General features: G+C 36.3%; 3 protein-coding genes across 4 annotated transcripts in view; all 3 read left to right on the top strand.

Moving 5' to 3' along the window:
- The first annotated feature begins 1,162 nt into the window (after positions 1 to 1,162).
- LOC132995658 (nuclear GTPase SLIP-GC-like) overlaps positions 1,163 to 18,203 on the top strand; it is a 46,479-nt gene continuing 29,438 nt past the window's right edge. Inside the window, exon 1 of the mRNA XM_061065740.1 lies at positions 1,163 to 1,186. The gene's annotated coding sequence lies outside the window, so the exon portion shown is untranslated. The remainder of the gene's footprint in view (positions 1,187 to 18,203) is intronic.
- On the top strand, positions 2,085 to 16,332 carry LOC132954399 (nuclear GTPase SLIP-GC-like). Its single transcript, XM_061026953.1, has 24 exons — positions 2,085 to 2,088; positions 2,348 to 2,460; positions 2,601 to 2,624; positions 2,780 to 2,809; positions 3,033 to 3,063; positions 3,205 to 3,288; positions 3,866 to 3,959; positions 5,932 to 6,148; positions 6,293 to 6,517; positions 7,257 to 7,463; positions 7,630 to 7,805; positions 8,033 to 8,126; positions 8,211 to 8,298; positions 8,405 to 8,526; positions 8,649 to 8,822; positions 8,922 to 9,079; positions 9,705 to 9,831; positions 10,107 to 10,215; positions 10,311 to 10,444; positions 10,921 to 11,002; positions 14,131 to 14,212; positions 14,316 to 14,362; positions 14,485 to 14,736; positions 16,202 to 16,332. Exons 1-24 carry the CDS (start codon positions 2,085 to 2,087, stop codon positions 16,330 to 16,332), a joined length of 2,805 nt encoding a protein of 934 aa, XP_060882936.1.
- LOC132995655 (nuclear GTPase SLIP-GC-like) overlaps positions 17,453 to 18,203 on the top strand; it is a 30,189-nt gene continuing 29,438 nt past the window's right edge. For both annotated transcript variants that reach the window (XR_009677041.1, XM_061065736.1), the window contains exon 1: positions 17,453 to 17,694. The gene's annotated coding sequence lies outside the window, so the exon portion shown is untranslated. The remainder of the gene's footprint in view (positions 17,695 to 18,203) is intronic.

Consider the following 18,203-nt stretch of genomic DNA (forward strand, 5'->3'; position numbering starts at 1 on the left):
TATAGATAAAAAAGGACAAGTTCAAGGCTCTGTCTGTTCTGAGTTTGTTGAAATTAGATTTTACATACTGACTTAAATCATGATATCACACTAAGTTGAGGAATATGTGTTTTGGAAAGAACTGGTGTGTAAAGGCTTATGATGTGGTTGCCGCTTGGGATCGACTGATTAATTTTAACAGTTTTTTCTTTTCCTTTTTTTATATCATGGATGAATGTATCCATGAGGTTTGTTTGCTTCACAAACATTATTAGATACAGGACTGAAATTCATTTTTTTCACTTGGCAGTTTATAACAACAGAAAACCTAAAATTGTGATCTGTTACGCAACATAATATAGGTATAAACTGTGCTGCAATCAGCTTTTAGAAAGATGATAAACAACCCAGTGATTTCTGTTCTTTGACAAACAGTTGACACATTTTTTAAAATCTTTTTCTGCCAACAGGTTTGATTCTGTTAATACAACTGCAACACTGCACGTCTATTTGTAAAGCTTTTAGGAAACCCATTGTTCTGCTGTTTTCTCTCCATATATACTCATGTCATAGCTGACCCAAGCTGTAACTTACGTTGATATTATTGAGTGTGACATTAAAAGAAAAAACGACCCATTGTGGCTTCAGAGTTCCAACTTTACAGTGCAAGTATCAAAAACAACCAGTAAGAGTTACCAGTGTATATCCCTCACACATGCTTGTTATCTTATTAATGAATTAGGCAATTTGTCCATCACTTTTATCTGACAGCTGCAGAACACATCAACGGCTCCAGAGGAGAAATATGGAAAAGGAGTAAGAAATACATAATTTACTGTAGGTGTCTGACAACAAGCGACAAAAGTAAAAAAAAAAAGAAAACATTTTTTTAAATAAATACTTGTATTTGATTATACATTTTTAATGTTTAATCAACTTGCAGCATGTGATTGTGAACAAGGTCATGAGAAAGTGAAAGTGCCGATGGCATGAAGGCGGAGCAGACACAGAGGGCTTGTGAACTTAAAGAACCTTGAATGAAACATCACTTTCATTTACAGGAAGAGGAACATTGGTCATGATTTAAGTATCAGGTCACGTAATCTGTTATGCATTTGCAAAGACTGAGGTGATGGAGGTTTAATGACTGCTTGAGATTGTTTTTTTTGTTTTTTTTTACTTAATCATCTGGGAGTATTGATACAGCCATCTGTGGAGATTTTTGACTTTTCCCATTTTAGCTTTCATCATTGTCAACAAAGGACTCCAAAGGAATTGTAAGTAAAGCAGTGTTACATAAGATAAGAAAGGAATAGAGATGTAACTAGTTTTACTAACTCTGTTTGATTGAACTTATTATCTTTGATTTTATTTTGTATTGTACTATATGTTTCTGCATAACTTAAAAAGGTCCTTCATAATCAGTTTCAGTAAGAGCTTCTGGTTATCTATTTTAAATAGCTAAATCGTTTTTTCTTGACTTATTACACGACATCTCCTCCATAATGTAAAGGTATAGATTGTATGTGAATAAGCTTGGTTGTTAAACTTGAGTAAATTAATATTTCCTGAGAAAAAGAGTTAATTTTCAGCACTTTTACAACTGAAACAACTATGGAGGGATGTTTTGTTGTGCCATTTAAGACGTCACCATGAGGTGCTTTTGAAAAAGTAGTAGATAGGCTTCATGGAAAACGCTCGGTGAAAACGGGGCTTTAGAGCTGTTGTGACTGTGATCTAAGAAGTGTGGAAACAGCATAATACCTGCATTAGTTACTGATTTACAGATGATAGCACTACAAATACAAATGTGCATTTTGTTAATGAGTCAGGGACAGTAAGTCAAAATGGTTATTTGAGGTGGAAGCAAGCGGCAACCTCTGATGCATTAAAATGGTGTTATAATCTATGGGTGGAACCTATGACCTGATGGATGTTTCCCAAATACTTGCTGGGGACCTTTCCTTGCACCTGCTATTATCTGTTCATAACTCCTTATCTTTGTCTAATTACATTTAATTCATAAAAACTTCTGCAATATGTGAAGTTATAACAATAGATTTAAATATTATTATGTGATTAACTTACAGTTGTTGTTTCCCGTCATGGGTGATTTTGTTAAAACAAAATTAACTGAATGGCGTCTCAGTGATTGGATTGTAAATTTTCAAGGTGAAGTATTACCATTCTTTTTGATTGTCACAGGCAATTTCCCACCAATACTGAAACATTCAATCATATGCTAATAGAAACAGAAAAGGTGCTGTAATATGGCTCTACAATGCCAACTTGACATCATTTCAAAATTTGAAACAATGGTTTGGTTTTGCTTGACAAAGATTATTCTGAATTGTTTTCCTAATAACAGATCAAGGTATTGATGAGGAAAGTTTTTACCTTCTTGATAAAGATGACATCAAAGACTTGATCACGAAAGTTGGACCAAGGGCAAAATTCAAGAAGAGACTCAAGTCTCTTAAGGTAATACTCCTCAATGTCTTAGGTTTAATACATTCTCACGTGTAGAATGACTATCAATTATTAGTAATTGTATAATGAAAGAATGACTAAAATAGCATTTACTGGAATCTCTCAAATTCATCTTTTCCATTTGACATTAGGGGGAGAAAAATGCAACAAATCAGGTCATTCATTAATTTTCTTCTCCTTTGAGTGCAGTGCATTCTCTTTCATTTAGTGTTGTGTATATTTATTACAGTCATGCCAAAATTATTTCAAATGTCTGCTAAAATGTTGGCTGGCTTTGTTCTGAGAGTGATGCTTTTCTTGACGTCAACAGGAACATGAAGAAACTGCTGATTCTGCTCAGGTGAGGATAAAATACATTTTCCAGGGATACTGTTATTATACTTGTACCTCTTTTAATCATCAATGTGCAATAGAATTACTGATGTGTCCTGAGAAAAATCACCATCATATTTGACTGAAGAATTGACTGAATCAATGGTTGACTCCACTTGGAGGTTTAGTCACACTCATCATAGCTTGGTTGATATCTGTTTCAATGAGTCTAATACATATTTCATCTTTAGGTTTTGGCCAACAGTAACACAAGAGATAAAGGTAAGGTCTAAAGTATCTTATTTAGGATTTATGCTGATCTGTTTTTGTAGTAATAATGTCTTGTTCTGACAAATCATCTATTTGTATGTTTTAATTTTGTAAGAGGCAAAAAGCTGTTTTTGATTTTTAATGAAAAATAAGGAAAAAGAAAGTCTGAGCCTCAGGGGGAGTCCAGCGGATGTCTATCACCAACTAAGAAACGACGACGGGACTCCACATATTCAGGTATTTATGTTACGCTGAGAACAATTACAACCAACAGAACAAAGCATTCACCAGCATACATGTATTGTGTCATGACTTCATATTACACCTTAGGTGTCTCTTAGCAACATGCCATAGAGACCATATCAATGCTTCCATTACTTCATAAATCTAACGTGGACTTAAACTTCGGGCCTCTCACTTGGCCTGAGCAGCTCAGAGGGCAGCACAAGTGTCTATAGTAGTTTCTGCCAAATGAAGTTTGTATTTTCATGCCCTGCCCTCACACTGTTTGACTAACAAATGTACACACACAAACCTGACTAACAAGACTAACATGGGCATGTTAGTCTATAAACAAGGTGTGGTCAGGCACAGTGTTGGGGCTTTTCTATGGATGCCAAATAATTCTGTACCATGCAGTACACATGTTTACTGCTGTTTTTTTTCACTGTAATGGCTTATTTTTTCAACACCTGCGGTTGCTGCTTTGATGATACTCTAAATTATCCTTAATTGACATTTAAGAGAAAGGCTTTTGTTTAACATGGTACCTAATTAATACACTTGTTTCTTTGTCTTTTCTTTTCTCCAACAGAAAAAGTCATGCTGTCTAAAGTGAGAAACATCATGGCATGTGTTCATGACAAAATACTACACAGAGAAAAAACAAAGCTCAATGCTTTTCTAGAGTAAGAAAACAGATATTACATATTTGCTTATGGGTCCAAAAGAGATTTGTGACTATTTGATTTGTGACAAAAAGAAATAATACAGGTCCAGGCACTCAGGATGGTTCATATACCAACAAGACAATGACCCCAAGCATACTTCAAAGCTGTGCAGAGACTATTTGACAAAGAAAAGGGAATCTGGAGTAGTGGAACTGATGGACTGGCTAGGTCAAAGTCCGGCTATTTAGTAGATTCAAAGATTGTTCCCACAAACGTTTCATCTAAAGCAAGTTTGTGGGAACAGCTAGAAGCTATTTGGAACTCAATAACAAAAGAGACAAGCAGTTATCAAGGCCAAAGGAGGCCATACTAAATATGAAGTTTTTTGGTTATTATATGTAAAAAAGGACTATTTAGTTGTTTCAATTTATTTGACAAATAAACAACAGCATTATTGGTTTTCAACAAGTTTTTGAAAGATTTAATATATAATATATATATATATATATAATATAAGAAAATAGTATATATACATATATATATATATATATATATATATATACTTCCATTTCTGCTGAAAAGCTGCAAGTTGTGAGACCATTCTTTGTTCCCTGAAAAAAGCCTTTTGGAGAACTCTGACATTTACACAATCTTGACATATTTGTTCACCTATACTTTTTCTTTAACCTCTTTCCTGAGTTTACCTCTTACCTTTGTTCAATTTCAGCTCATTCACTGGACTTTAACTGCTCCAATTGCAATAACAGTGAAAGAATGGGTCTGTTCTAAAAGTTTGAACCATTAGTTTATATATCTCAGTGTTTCCCACAGAATGACACAATACCTGGGCGGTGGAGTTGTACGAGTATTTATATATACACACACCAATTAATATATGGGGGGTGGGGGGCATTTGTGTACTAAACTCTACATTGAAGCAATATGCTCTTTAATCCATAAATTATTGACTCACTCTATGATGTAATAAAATGATTACACTATTAGGAGAAAATTATTTTGCCTGCTTCATGTAATAACTTATGATGTTTTGGGCCCAGCATCTTGTCACATTATCAACCAGTTATTACAATTTAGGGTTTTATTACATTTTCTGTAACATTTTGGATCGTTGTTCCATTTCGGATTCTTACAAGCCCAGAACAAGGTATTTCATGGTATATAAATAAAGTTATTATTATTATTATTTATTGCATCTTCTAGAGCTACAGTCTATCCTTTAACAACTGAATTAATTGTGCTTTTTATATTCTCCTGTTCAGACTATTCTCATATCTGCATTTTACAATGACGTGTGCCTTTGACAAGTGAAAAAAAAGATTCACTATTGACTTGACTAATTTTGTAAATGGCCTTCCTTGTTGACAAATAAGATTAAGATTTATTTTTTCGGCTTTTTGTGCCTTTGATGGAGAGATAGGACAGTGGATAGAGTTGGAAATCAGGGAGAGAGAGAGAGAGTGGGGAATGACATGTGGGAAAGGAGCCACAGGTGGATACGAACCCAGGCCGCCCGCTTGAAGGACCATAGCCTCCATATATGGGGCGCGCGCACTAACCACTTTTCTGAAGTTTTGTGAAGGAAAACAAAATCAATAACTTATTTCCCTTAGATGGTAAACATCTGGCTTTGACTTCCTGCATGAAATTGACATTTTAGCAAGATTTCAAGTTCGACCATTCACATGTGGCAGCTGTGGCTCAGTGGTAGTGTTGGTCGTCTCTTAACAAGGTTGCAGTTTTGATTTCTAGCTCCTGCAGTTGTATGTCGAAGCATCCTTGGGCAAGAAACTAAACCCCTGCATCAACTTCTGTGAATGTGTGTGAATAGGATTAGTAAATGTATATGGTACTCCGTTATGATTTAATGAATAATAAAAGGATTTAATGAGAAGGATTAAAGCTTAACACTTGACACCTTTATTGTAATATTTTTCATATGAATTAATGGATTTGAACTGTTGTACAACAGGGAAAAAATCTGTGATTTGGAGACAGAAAAAAGGGAGCTGGTTGGTGTCTTTGGAAGAACAGGGGCTGGAAAAAGCTCTCTAATAAATGCTGTCGTCGGAGAGAAGGATCTCTTGCCCTCAGGAAGTCTCAGTGCTTGTACAACAGTCATCATTAAGGTGGAGGCTAACAAGCAGAACCAGAACTATGAGGCAGAGATTGAATTCATCACAAAAGAGGTAAAATAAGATGAACATAAAAATGTATCCTTTAATCCCTAGTCTTTAAAAAGGATGTTGAATGCATTGCTTCATCCATTTACAGTATTTGATTCTATACAATTAAACTAAACTTAGTTAAAGGATAATTATTTTCTTTTTTAGGAATTGAAGCAGGAGTTGTGGTACTTGTTAACATTCATCCTGAATGATGAAGACTGCAAAGATGAAGATGATGATGATCACAATGACGCTGTTGAAATGCTGTCAGCGCTGTATGGAGAAGAATGGAGAAAAAACCCTTCTGTGGAACATCTCATGAACGACAAACATTTCAGAGAAATCCCAGAATTTATTGTTTCTAAGAAGAAAACCTTGACCTGTGGATCAGTAAGAAAGAGAATAAATCTACAGTATCATTTATATTTGAATTTGAATTTATGTATGTAATGGGGACAATGCAATTTAACAGTTTCAATACATACATGAAACTGATGTGCTGCATAAAGAGTATATTGCTCATTTCCAACGTGTGTCCCTAATTGGGCCTTTGGGTAAACAAACAGTAAAAATGTACAACATTCGATTACATAAAACCCCATAACACTATATGAGGATACATTAAAATACATGTACAACATGACAGTACAAAATGCTATAAACCGGTTTAAGATACAATTTAAAAGTGGGTACAGCTCTGGTTTGCTTTCAGCCAGCATTTCACCTTTTTTGTAAAAGATTTTAAGTCTGACAATTTTAATTCAGGTATACAAGTACATATCCAAAAATGACTTAACAGAAAGCTATCTTGTTTTGAAATGTATATCATTTCCATCTCAGACATAAAGCGATGTCTGCAATTTACATACTTCCTGGTCGTTCAAGTTTGGTTTAATTTTGGGGTAGTTTAGAAAATGTTATAGTAAATTCAGTACCTAAAAATGGATTTAAAGAGAGAATGGACTTGATCCTCAATGTCTGCAGCTTTATATCAAATGTTCCCTTAACAGCAAAGTCCTGTCATGTTACCTTCTTAGATGGTCTGTGTAACTGCTTGTCAAAAATCAGGCTGTTGTACTCTTCATGCGGCATTTGAATGAAATCCTTAATCTTATTTTTCTTTTGTCAGGCTAAAGAGCTGTCTGCAGAACTTGTCAAATACACAAGAAGCAGATCAAAGTACGGAATGGCTAAAGGCATAAAGAAATGGTTTTGGCCCCTGGTGAAGTGTGTGACAATCAGGGTGCCAAATAATGACCTTCTTCAGAATGTCACACTTGTGGATCTACCTGGAAATGGGGACCGCAACAAAGGAAGAGATAAAATGTGGAAAGGGGTAAATTATTTAAATGCATCACTTTGTTAATCTTGTCTTAAGTTTAACATTATTTTATAACAAAACACTGATATTGACTCTATTGAAATACATTGCTGTATTAAATGCGTAACCTTTCTTTGATATTGACTGATATTCACGATTAACTTGGATTTCATCCTTGTAGGTGGTTCAAAGCTGTTCCACTGTGTGGATCGTGACGGACATTAACAGAGCAGTATCAGAGAAAGAACCATGGGAGATTCTGAAAAGTGCCAGCAGCCTTATTGGAAATGGTGGCCAATGTCAGCACATTCACTTCATCTGCACCAAGTCTGATGTTATCGAAGATTCTGATGATTCGTAAGTAATTTTTATCTATAGAGGAAGACGCTAACGACTATCAGGGTCTAGTGCGATGTATTTATTATATATATATTTAAACTTTGTATACTTTGTTCATATGTCATTTTTTAAACTTTTATCCTGAGAGGAAAGAAAACCACATCATATTAAAGATGTTGGAGATTGAATTTTCAGGGCTTCAGATAATGTATGAGGTTCAGCTTAATACTAATCTCTTGTTACAGTTCAGTAGCTGGTGTTCGTGCTGCCATATTTAAGAGGAACATCAGAGCCAAGGAGGAAGTGAGGAGAGAATTCAGGAAACTAAAGGGGGTTCAAGTGAGTTGTGAAATGTCAGAAAATCTAAAATGAAGATGTCTTTTCAATGCAATACCACCCTAAATGTATTCATTATTTTTGCAGACACATTTCAGTGATGACTGTTTCAAAGTGTTCACAGTGAGCTCCAAAGAGTTCCTTAAGAAAAAAAGACTAGGACCAGATGAAACTGGTAGGTGAAGTCCATGCATAACTTTGTGAATAAAAGAAAATCTGTTACATGTGAGAAGTTTATCTGGATGTTATTATGTAAGCTGTATATTGTATGTTTTTTATAGAAGTCCCCAAACTTCAGGAATTTCTGCAAGAACTGAATGACTTTCACTCAGTCACACTGAAGTATGTGTCAGGAGCGTATGGGATTCTTTCTCTTGTTCAAGGGGCCAGCTGTGGAGATGTGGTAAGATCAAATAACAGCATGACTAGGGAAAAAAACAAACTAAAAAAGGAGCAGAAAAAAGCCCAATGTGACAAAAATACATTTGTTTTAACATTTTAAAACAGTTTTCTCTTTGATTACAGGCTGGTGTAAAAGCAAATGTGTGCAAAGACCTTGAAGAAAACTTGAAACGTGAAAAAAGTAAAGTCTTTGAGCCCATGAAAAAGTCCTATAGGACTTTTAACAAGTGCCTCATGGAGGGTGTTGAAAAATCCAATAGTTCAAGGGAGAGTGTCTTGAAGTCCTTCTTATATCCCGTATGTATTAGAATATTTTATTCCTTTATCCAAACCATCGATTTTTCACTTGATATTCAAAAGTTAATCATTTATGGAAATGTTTGTTTTTGTTTTCAGAGAAGAGTAACAGGAAGTGCTTTTCACGGGAGATTGAAGTGCATAGTCACACACAATGGCGTCTGCAAACCAAGAAAAGGGAAACAACAAAACCTAAATGAGAAATTAGCTTCAAAGCTGATGGAGAGCATTGATGTGGAATTTAGAAAGACTTTCCCGTAAGAACGTACTAAATGAGGAAAAGATAATGCCTCTTCAAATGGCGATTATAATAATTATAATATAAAGATGTGTGCAATGGTTATTTAAAATTATTTAAAGGCTTTAAATGTGATTTTTCACACTTAAATATAATAGAAATCAAGTATATCCTCTGAAAATAACTCTGTGAGTAATGACTGTCTACAATGGGTGCAACACCCGAGTCCCACTGTCTGTGATGTTTTCTGAGTCATATCTTCAGTTTGTTTACATCGTCGGGACGGCGGCTGACTCCTCCCCTCGTGTATAAAAGTTGTTTAATTGAGGGACTAGAGAAAAGAAGAATAACATACTGTACTCACTGCTTAATTGTGTTTCTAGATCATCTTCATTTCGAGTAAATTTACATGCAGTGTGAAGATACGAGCATAATAAAGATCGCTAGCATTAGCATGCTAACACAACAATGCACCGCGAGTAGTTTTGGTTTCATGCTGGTGCTCAAGGGTGACATCTGCTGGATCAAAAAATTGCATATAAAGCTTTTAATTAATTTAATAAAATAAATATATTAATCAAATTCTTCAATTTAACTTTGTCAATATTTGATCAATGAAAGATTTACTTGTTAACATGTTTCAGAAATGAATCAAAATGTGAACCATTCAACGGGGCCATCAGTTCCTTTTCACTCGTCACAGGGACTCTGGTTGAAAAGTACAAAAAGTACAAAGGTGTGCAGCTGCAACTGGAATTTCTCAGGACAGAGGTAAGAGATGGTGATGGTACCATCTTATCCAACAGTTTTGTTTTAAGCTGTTTGTCAAAGTTAAAGGAAACACAAAAAATTGTGTGATCAAATCAACCAACCTCTATATTGACATATTGAATGAAGATTAAGCATTTAAGAGTGAAGGCAAATAAAATATACAAGTTTTTTTACTTATTAACATTTATATTAATTTCTTCTTAAGAACACCATCAATGAGGTACTTGTTAGCATTACAGATATACTGTACATGTAGTTTTTATTTTATTTTAAAGGAAGAAAAAATGAAGGCAAAACTCGACAAAACCATCCGGGAGCGAAAGAAAGAAATCTACAGCAGCCTGACGACTTCAATCGAGGAAAACATGCAGAAGTGCTATGAAGGTAAGAAAGAAGATCTTGGCATATGAAACCTGACACTAAATGAAAAAAACAATGAAAATAATGTGCATTTAGAACCATTTTCTGTTTCACTGTAGATGCACAACAATGTAAAGGCCAAGGCTCCCTAAATGCCATGAGGGACATCATTAAGCAGCATGTTTGTGCCAAGAAGGTCGGCATGTTCGAGGAGGCTAGAGATGCGATGATTTCAAATCTGCAAAAACTAATGGTATGTCATATTTCATAGTTCACCATAAAGCCTGGCTCACACTGTAGGATAATCGGGCCGATTTGAGCTCTGATTCTTCCTTCCTGACAATCGCAGGGTCGCTCCCAACTCAAGGCTGCTCGGAACCGATTCTCTGCTCAGATTATTTTACAGTGAGTGTAGATCTACCCGGCGATCCTCGGGGACGCCCCGATTAATTTCAAACATGTTTGATATTTAGAGTTTAAAATCTTGATGAAACGTCATGAAAGAGTCCGGCAGAAGTTGTGTGTGACTGTAGTCATGTCGACTAGTGGCAGGACGTAACTCTGCGTTTTTTTATTTTCAGTACAGATCATCAGTGCAACGCTTTTCTAAAACTTGTATCCATATATCTACGATTTTATCTACTTTCCTCTATCCTACAACAACTTCCACTTTCCTTCTCTTTCTTCTCTTGCTGGTTATTTGTGTTAAATATTTTATATCTTATTTAGGATGCCATCCAGAAGACACTGAGGGAAACTATGCTGAGATCAATAGAGCTATCTCTCAAGACAGATGATCAATCAGTTCCAGGTAAAGTGAAGGTTTACAAGTAAAGTTTGTTTTCAGACAAAACACCAGTGAAGGAATTCTCCCACTTGACAACCCCAGTGATGTGCTATCTCTTGCTGCCCATCAGTTTTCACGGTTTGGAGTTGTGGGGTATTGTTGTAGCACTTGAAATCAGTCTTGGTCTCAAGGCCGGTCTCAAGACCACGTTTTAAATGTCTCGGAATTGAAAGCATTTTTACTCGGTCTTGAACTGGGCGGAATCCAGATTTTAAATAAAGACTAATCAAGATCCACCTCTGGCGGGCTATTTTTCCAAGTCCTTACTGTGATTAGAAGATGCTCCTTTCTAAAAAATCTAATTACTTTTTTGATTCCTAATTTGATTGTTATCCCCGTTAACCTTCCTGGTGTCACGATCTAAGTGAGTGACATGCCTGCTGCACACAATATGCCGATTTTTCATTGATATTTATGGTCTCAGTCTTGTCTCCGTCTGGCCCTGTCTTAGTCTTGGTCTTGACTCGGTCTCTGTCTCGATCCCTAAATATCTCGGCCTTGTCTCAGTTAGAGACCGATTGCTCTTTCTCAGCTGCTCAGGTCATGATAACAACATACTGTAACTCTCTCACACACCCTCGGTGACTGTCAGTCCCTCTCCTTGCTCGCTCTACTAGCCAAATAATTTACTCCTGTATGATAAAAGGATCGTCTGCCGTATTCATAAAGTGGACATTGCTTGTCCTGAGAGCATGACGGTAATCTATGATTATTTGAAAAGAAGTCATCCTGGACGTCTTGTCTTTTAAAAATCATCTTTGACATTCATCTTCACAATCCAAAGTTTAAGCCATGCAGTTATTTTTCTCTTTTTTACATTTCCAGTCCCTCCCATTAAAACATTTACCTTAGAATGCTTCATCTTTTCTCTCCCCCTCATCTCTTTTTAATTCTATAGCAAACACTGACAGTGTTATTACAGTAATAATGTCTTGCATTAACATGTAAAGACAAGACAAAAATATGACTGAATGAACAGTTTCTAAGGGCATAGTTTGAAAGAGGAATGTTTAAATTTAAATGCCGATAGATAAATAAGTCATTAAGTATTTGCGCATTATCCAGTTAATCGAGTAATTGTTTTAATAATCGATGACTGGTCGAAGATCAAAATAGTCGTCAGTTGCAGGCCTGCTGATGATAACTGGTAAGAGGAAGTAACAGGAAAATGATGTGGTTGAAAGTGTGCTCTTATATAGTTATAGCAACAAGATGTAACTTTTCCACCTTTAAACAGTAGTTTCAAAGTCAAGTCAAGTTTATTTATATAGCACATTCCAGCAAAAAGGCAACTCAAAGTTCTTCACACCCAAGACAGTGTAGCTCAGTTGGTAGAGATGGTCAACTCAACCAAAAGGTTGATGGTTCGATCCCCAGCTCCTGCAGCTACATGTCAGATGTGTCCTTGGGCAAAACACTTAACCCCAAGTTGCTCTCACTGCTTCTGCGGTGGCTTATGCATGTGTGTGAATGGAATTAGTTACTTCTGATGGTCACTTTACATAGCAGCCTCTGCCATCAGTGCGTGAATCTGTAGGTGTGACATGCGGTGTAGAAGCACTAGTTAGAAGACTAGAAAAGCACTATACAAGCTCAACTCCATTTACCTTTTACACGACATCAAAAGCATCAAGACAAATAGAAAAAGAAACATTGAAATAGTACATTTAAAAAATCATTAAACAAACCATTAATAATCAAAATGTTAAATACAAATGAAATACAAAAATATGACATAAAGTAGAAAAAATTACATTAGATTCAAAATATATAAGTAATGTAATGGTGATGTTATCTGTTCTGTGCGCCTTTCAATATTATATCGCTCTGAAGTCCCTACAGTCTTATCTTCCCGATGGACACAGACTCACCTGCCTGTCTTGCCTAATCAAGATTGATATAGGCTCACAGTTTGCTCCATCAGGCACAGCCCTAAGGTGCCCAGGAAACCCCATCTAGGGGTGCTGTGGTGGTGAAATCCACCCACATTCTTTACGGCTAAACATTACACCAATTCATTTTCAAGAATTTTGTTCAGTCAGTCATTAATATTGAACTATTACTATGAGTAATCGGCATTTGGCGCATAAAGAATCCGAGGCTCTTTGACACAGAGTCTTACAGTCCTGCTGAACACAGATTCACCTGCTGGTCTCACATAATCGAAATAGACTCTGTTTAACAATCCCCCCCAGAACATCTTCCCGAGGATTTAGGCTCATAGTTTGCACCGTCTGTGCTGAGTCACAGCTCACAGGCTGGCTTAGACTTTCAGATATCCCCCTCAGGGGCACCTTACACAACCCAACTCTCACCAATTGCAAATTAAAATGCCTAGAAGTTGTTATATTAATTCATTAAAATTAATTCAAATAAAATAATAATCAAAAATAGCGCAGCAATATATTAATGCAGGTTTAAAATCAAAAGGTAAAAGTTACAGTGAAATATGTACAGTCTCTGTACAGTCTGATACAATGGCTGAGGCTAAGAGGAAGAGGACGGATTCAAGTTGGCTTTATAAGTTTGAAATCTTTCAAGTTTCCATCTCAATTAGCATAATAAATTACCCTCTCCAATGTAGCCATTTAGACACGACCCATAGACATCTTGGTAACAGTTGAATACACATATTCCACATGCAAACAGTTTGCAAACAACAGGCACACGCACTGACGGCCCGGGGATGGTCTGTCAGTTTGTGTGTGCTTTCCATATTGTAAATGGGCGTGTGTAATATCATTATAGAGAGTTACCATATTTAAGACTGAATAAGAAAAATAATCGATCAAGTCATATCACAGAAGAAATTGTCATGTCTGGAAGACAAATAGTTTAATGTCGTAGTTTATCTTGTGTTGCAAATGAGAATACAGAAAATAAACGCAAAAAGACATTCGATGATCATTCGACAAATCTGATCAGAATCCGGTTCGACTATATAAATCCGTAGTCGTGGACATTCCGAGTTCCTACATATTGTTGCTTTAACAGAGGAAGTGACTTGTCTCCTTGGCTGTGCTGCACACCAAAGTGCACTAAGGTGGAAAGACATTTTTTCAGTGCTTAAAGTTTAACATTTTGTTTCTTAGATGTCAAAGAGGAGCTTTTGATGGTGACAAAATACTATCAAGAACTGAAGAAAAATCAAGATGAAGGAACATCAACAGTCAGGTAAAACATTTTTTTAAAGTAGATAATGCTCTGATTTTAAACTGTAAGAAATCGCTTCACTTATTTTTATAACAGTTGCTAACAATGCTTCTATTCACACTAGTGCTGATCAACCCGGCCCGTCATCTGCACAGGTAAGTTTAAGTAAAAGTGATGATTAAAAGTTAACATTCTGGTAGACAATGAAATGGTAATATGAAAGTTATCAGTAGAATATCACAACCTTTGTGTTTAACTGTCTTGTGGATATTTCAGGTTTACCTGATGCAGAGAAACAGCTGAGGCCTGTTTAACCACTGAGGATCCCACAGGGAACATTGAAAAGTCAAATGAGGCTTCTGGATTTGGTCTCAACCTTTTCTTCAGGTTGTTATTTCTGCTCTCTTTGAGTCGTGTGTTGACATGTTTGATGAGTTTGTTTGATGTGAGTTTCATACATACAGATGTTATATTTGTGATAGGACAGTTTTCCTTGGAATTACTTGTGGACCTCAGGCCTGAAATTGTGATCAGTGGTGGTGGTGGTGGGGGGGGGGGGGTATTCTTACTAGGGATGTTGTGATTTTCATGTAAACAGTTTCTACTATTATTACAGTCAGACACCAACTTCTTTACTTCCTATTCTTCGTTTCTTGTGGGTGATTTTATTTTATGAGTTAAGAAGTGGATGCGTTGATTTACGCACTGCAGTTTTACTGATTATAACAGTGTCTTATTAAATCTTGAACATTAATCAGAGAATTAGGTGTTAGTTTGATTTGACTTAGATTTTCGGCTTTGTAAGGGCTGACCTTGATGGTTTCTAATGAATAAAGACAAAGCAGATGTTTGCTGCAAAATAAAGTTTTAGAAGTGTGGTAAAGGAAATAGAAGAATTTTATTAACAGACCAACTTTTCTGGCTTTTCTGTACAATGATTTCGTTTTTTTATTTTCACTGATTATAAATGCATTATGGCACATCATGCAATAAAACTTATATACAAATAAATGTTGTTGCCTTATTGAAAAAAAAAAAAAAGTGCTGCAACTGCCCAAATGATTTCCATTAAAAACCCAACTTAACAACACAAACCCAGAAAACAAAACAAAACGGAAAATCTGCTGCATATCTAGTCATCACAGCAGAAGCAATCCAGGCCTGTAACAGCGCTAAATGTAACAGCTATCCTTTTATGGATAATTTTCTTTTGATTGACAGACAGTATTGGTAAAGTAACCCCTGAGGCTATAGCTGTGTTTGTCTGTTGTTATCACTGTTTGTTTGGCACAAAACATTGTTTTTAAATTTCTTTGATGCCACAGTCTTTTGTCATGTCAGGATTTTGTCATGACACAGCACGTGAACAATTGATGTGTGCGTGTTCGCTGACTTTTGTCTGTTGGTTGTGCCATCGGTCCCAGGGGGTAAGGGGTGGGGTAGCGTTGTGTTTGTCATAGCCCGGCTGTTTCCTACGCCTGCAGATCTCAAAACTTTCTCTTTTAATTATGTTCTTTGTGACAAACATTTCACTCATATGCAGTTCAACGTGGTGTCCCCTATGAATTGAATCAGTGAAACAAAGGTTAAAGTCAGCTCACACACAAACCTACAGCAGTAAAACACCCTGCGTGTAGAAGGTGGCTCACATTATATGCCTTACTCTTATAGCATGAGTTTGACTTTTGGGTGTGTACTATAGTTAGTAAACTGCTGTTGATACCTAGAACAAGGAATATATTAGTACTCACACACAAATGTGAAGTATTACAATTTTTTCCATTGATTGATGAATCATTTTCTATGCAAGTCAGAGTGGCTATTACCCTTTGCTTTATCTTATGATGACATTCTTTGTTCTATACAATTGATGGGACCAGCCATGTGCTGGACAGACTCAGGCCTGTAGCCCCATACAGGAGCCTGATCTTAGTACTTTGGAAGGATAATGAACAAAGGCCCTGCAAAAAAACAGATTCCCAGCATTTCCCTGGAGCACCTCACACCTAGGTGTGATGCAATGGGGGAACCTGGACAAAATTCCCTTATTGGCGCAGATCGGGGGGATGACAGCAGGGAGTCCCGCACTATACAAGCTGTGGTCTCCCATTGGTCCTCGTTTCATGTGCCTGACTTCCTAAATCCGAGGACACGTCCGTCTCTCATGACCTGGCCTTGCTGCATCCAAGGACGTCCGTATCCTCCCTGCTTTTACGCCACGTTTTCGAAGAGTTTTGGCGCGCAGTCAGGAAATAGCTGGTGGAGCATTTAATTGGATTATTTGTTTATAATTCCCTGATTCCAAGGGAGTGCCCCATTATTAATTCAGATGAATACTTTTGTTAATTTACGTTCAAAATGAATTAATCAGAATTATTAATTTAATGGCCCCCAACATAATTGGTGCCTGTGTGTGAGATCTTCAATAACCCCAACACAGTAGTTGTGTTGCCTGTCTTACCACACATCAACTGAGGCAGAAACTGATGCTCTGCCTTTGTGGACATAAAGGTGTGGTCATTAACAGCACATAAGTCTGGTACAGCAATTAAAGACGTTCATATAGAACCTGTTTATGAGTGACATTTAAAGATCAACTGAGGACAAGTGAATAACTTAACTGCACAACCCTTTTAAACCTTTAATTAAACTCAATTATAAGAGCACTCCAGAACAAAAAACTTTAGGCCTGAGTCACCAAGTTTACAGGTTTATCCGGTTTTTGGAGATTGGAAGATTAACTTTATAGTCTCACCGATAGAAAGATTTGTCTTGGGCTCTTCAACCATGCTGCAGCCATAAAAGACATCAGTCAAAAAGAATTTACATTAAACATAAAACAATGAAAATGATTGTATAATGTCCAGAAAAAAGCAAGATTTTAAATTACATCAGGTTTTTAAAATACCAGACACCAGTTCAGCCTTTAACCGAAGTGCTCCAGGCCTGTAGAACTGTTTATTTAACAGAGAGAGTAAGAGAGAACTAGGTACAGAGAGTTTTGTTTAGATAGGGAAGTTGTATCGTTGAAAGACTAGAATAACATCAATATTATAGAAACGGATATTAAAGTGAGTCTGACTGGGATTTTGACATCAGGGACGACACATCTGAGTGGGTTCCGTGTTTAATTATTTCTAAAATGTTCTATGAGAAATGAAAAGATGAATATAAGTTGATTAAAAAATGTTTAATCAACTTGCAGCATGTGATTGTAAAAAAGAGAAAGTGAAAGTGCCGATGGCATGAAGGCGGAGCAGACACAGAGGGCTTGTGAACTTAAAGAACCTTGAATGAAACATCGCTTTCATTTACAAGAAGAGCAACATTGGTCATGATTTAAGTATCAGGTCACGTAATCTGTTATGTATTTGCAAAGACTGAGGTGATGGAGGTTTAATGACTGCTTGAGATTGTTTGATTTTTATACTTAATCATCTGTGGAGCTTTTTGAACTTTTCCCATTTTTGCTTTCATCATCGTCTACAGACTCCAAAGGAATTGTAAGTAAAGCAGTGTTACATAAGATAAGAAAGGAATAGAGATGTAACTAGTTTTACTAACTCTGTTTGATTGAACTTATTATCTTTGATTTTATTTTGTATTGTATGTGTATGTGAATAAGCTTGGTTGTTAAACTTGAGTAAATTAATATTTCCTGAGAAAAATAGTTAATTTTCAGCACTTTTACAACTGAAACAACTATGGAGGGATGTTTTGTTGTGCCATTTAAGACGTCACCATGAGGTGCTTTTGAAAAAGTAGTAGATAGGCTTCATGGAAAACGCTCTGTGAAAACGGGGCTTTAGAGCTGTTGTGACTGTGATCTAAGAAGTGTTGAAACAGCATAATACCTGCATTAGTTACTGATTTACAGATGATAGCACTACAAATACAAATGTGCATTTTGTTAATGAGTCAGGGACAGTAAGTCAAAATGGTTATTTGAGGTGGAAGCAAGCGGCAACCTCTGATGCATTAAAATGGTGTTATAATCTATGGGTGGAACCTA

This window comes from Labrus mixtus, chromosome 20 (genome assembly GCF_963584025.1).
Source record: "Labrus mixtus chromosome 20, fLabMix1.1, whole genome shotgun sequence".
Taxonomy (NCBI): Eukaryota; Metazoa; Chordata; class Actinopteri; order Labriformes; family Labridae; genus Labrus; species Labrus mixtus.

Bases quoted from the DNA above. Each gene is read 5' to 3' on its own strand.
- LOC132954399 (XM_061026953.1), top strand. The intron at 2,461-2,600 runs GTAATACTCCTC...ATTTGACATTAG, and splicing joins AGAGACTCAAGTCTCTTAAG to GGGGAGAAAAATGCAACAAA. The intron at 11,003-14,130 runs GTAAAGTGAAGG...TTTGTTTCTTAG, and splicing joins AGATGATCAATCAGTTCCAG to ATGTCAAAGAGGAGCTTTTG.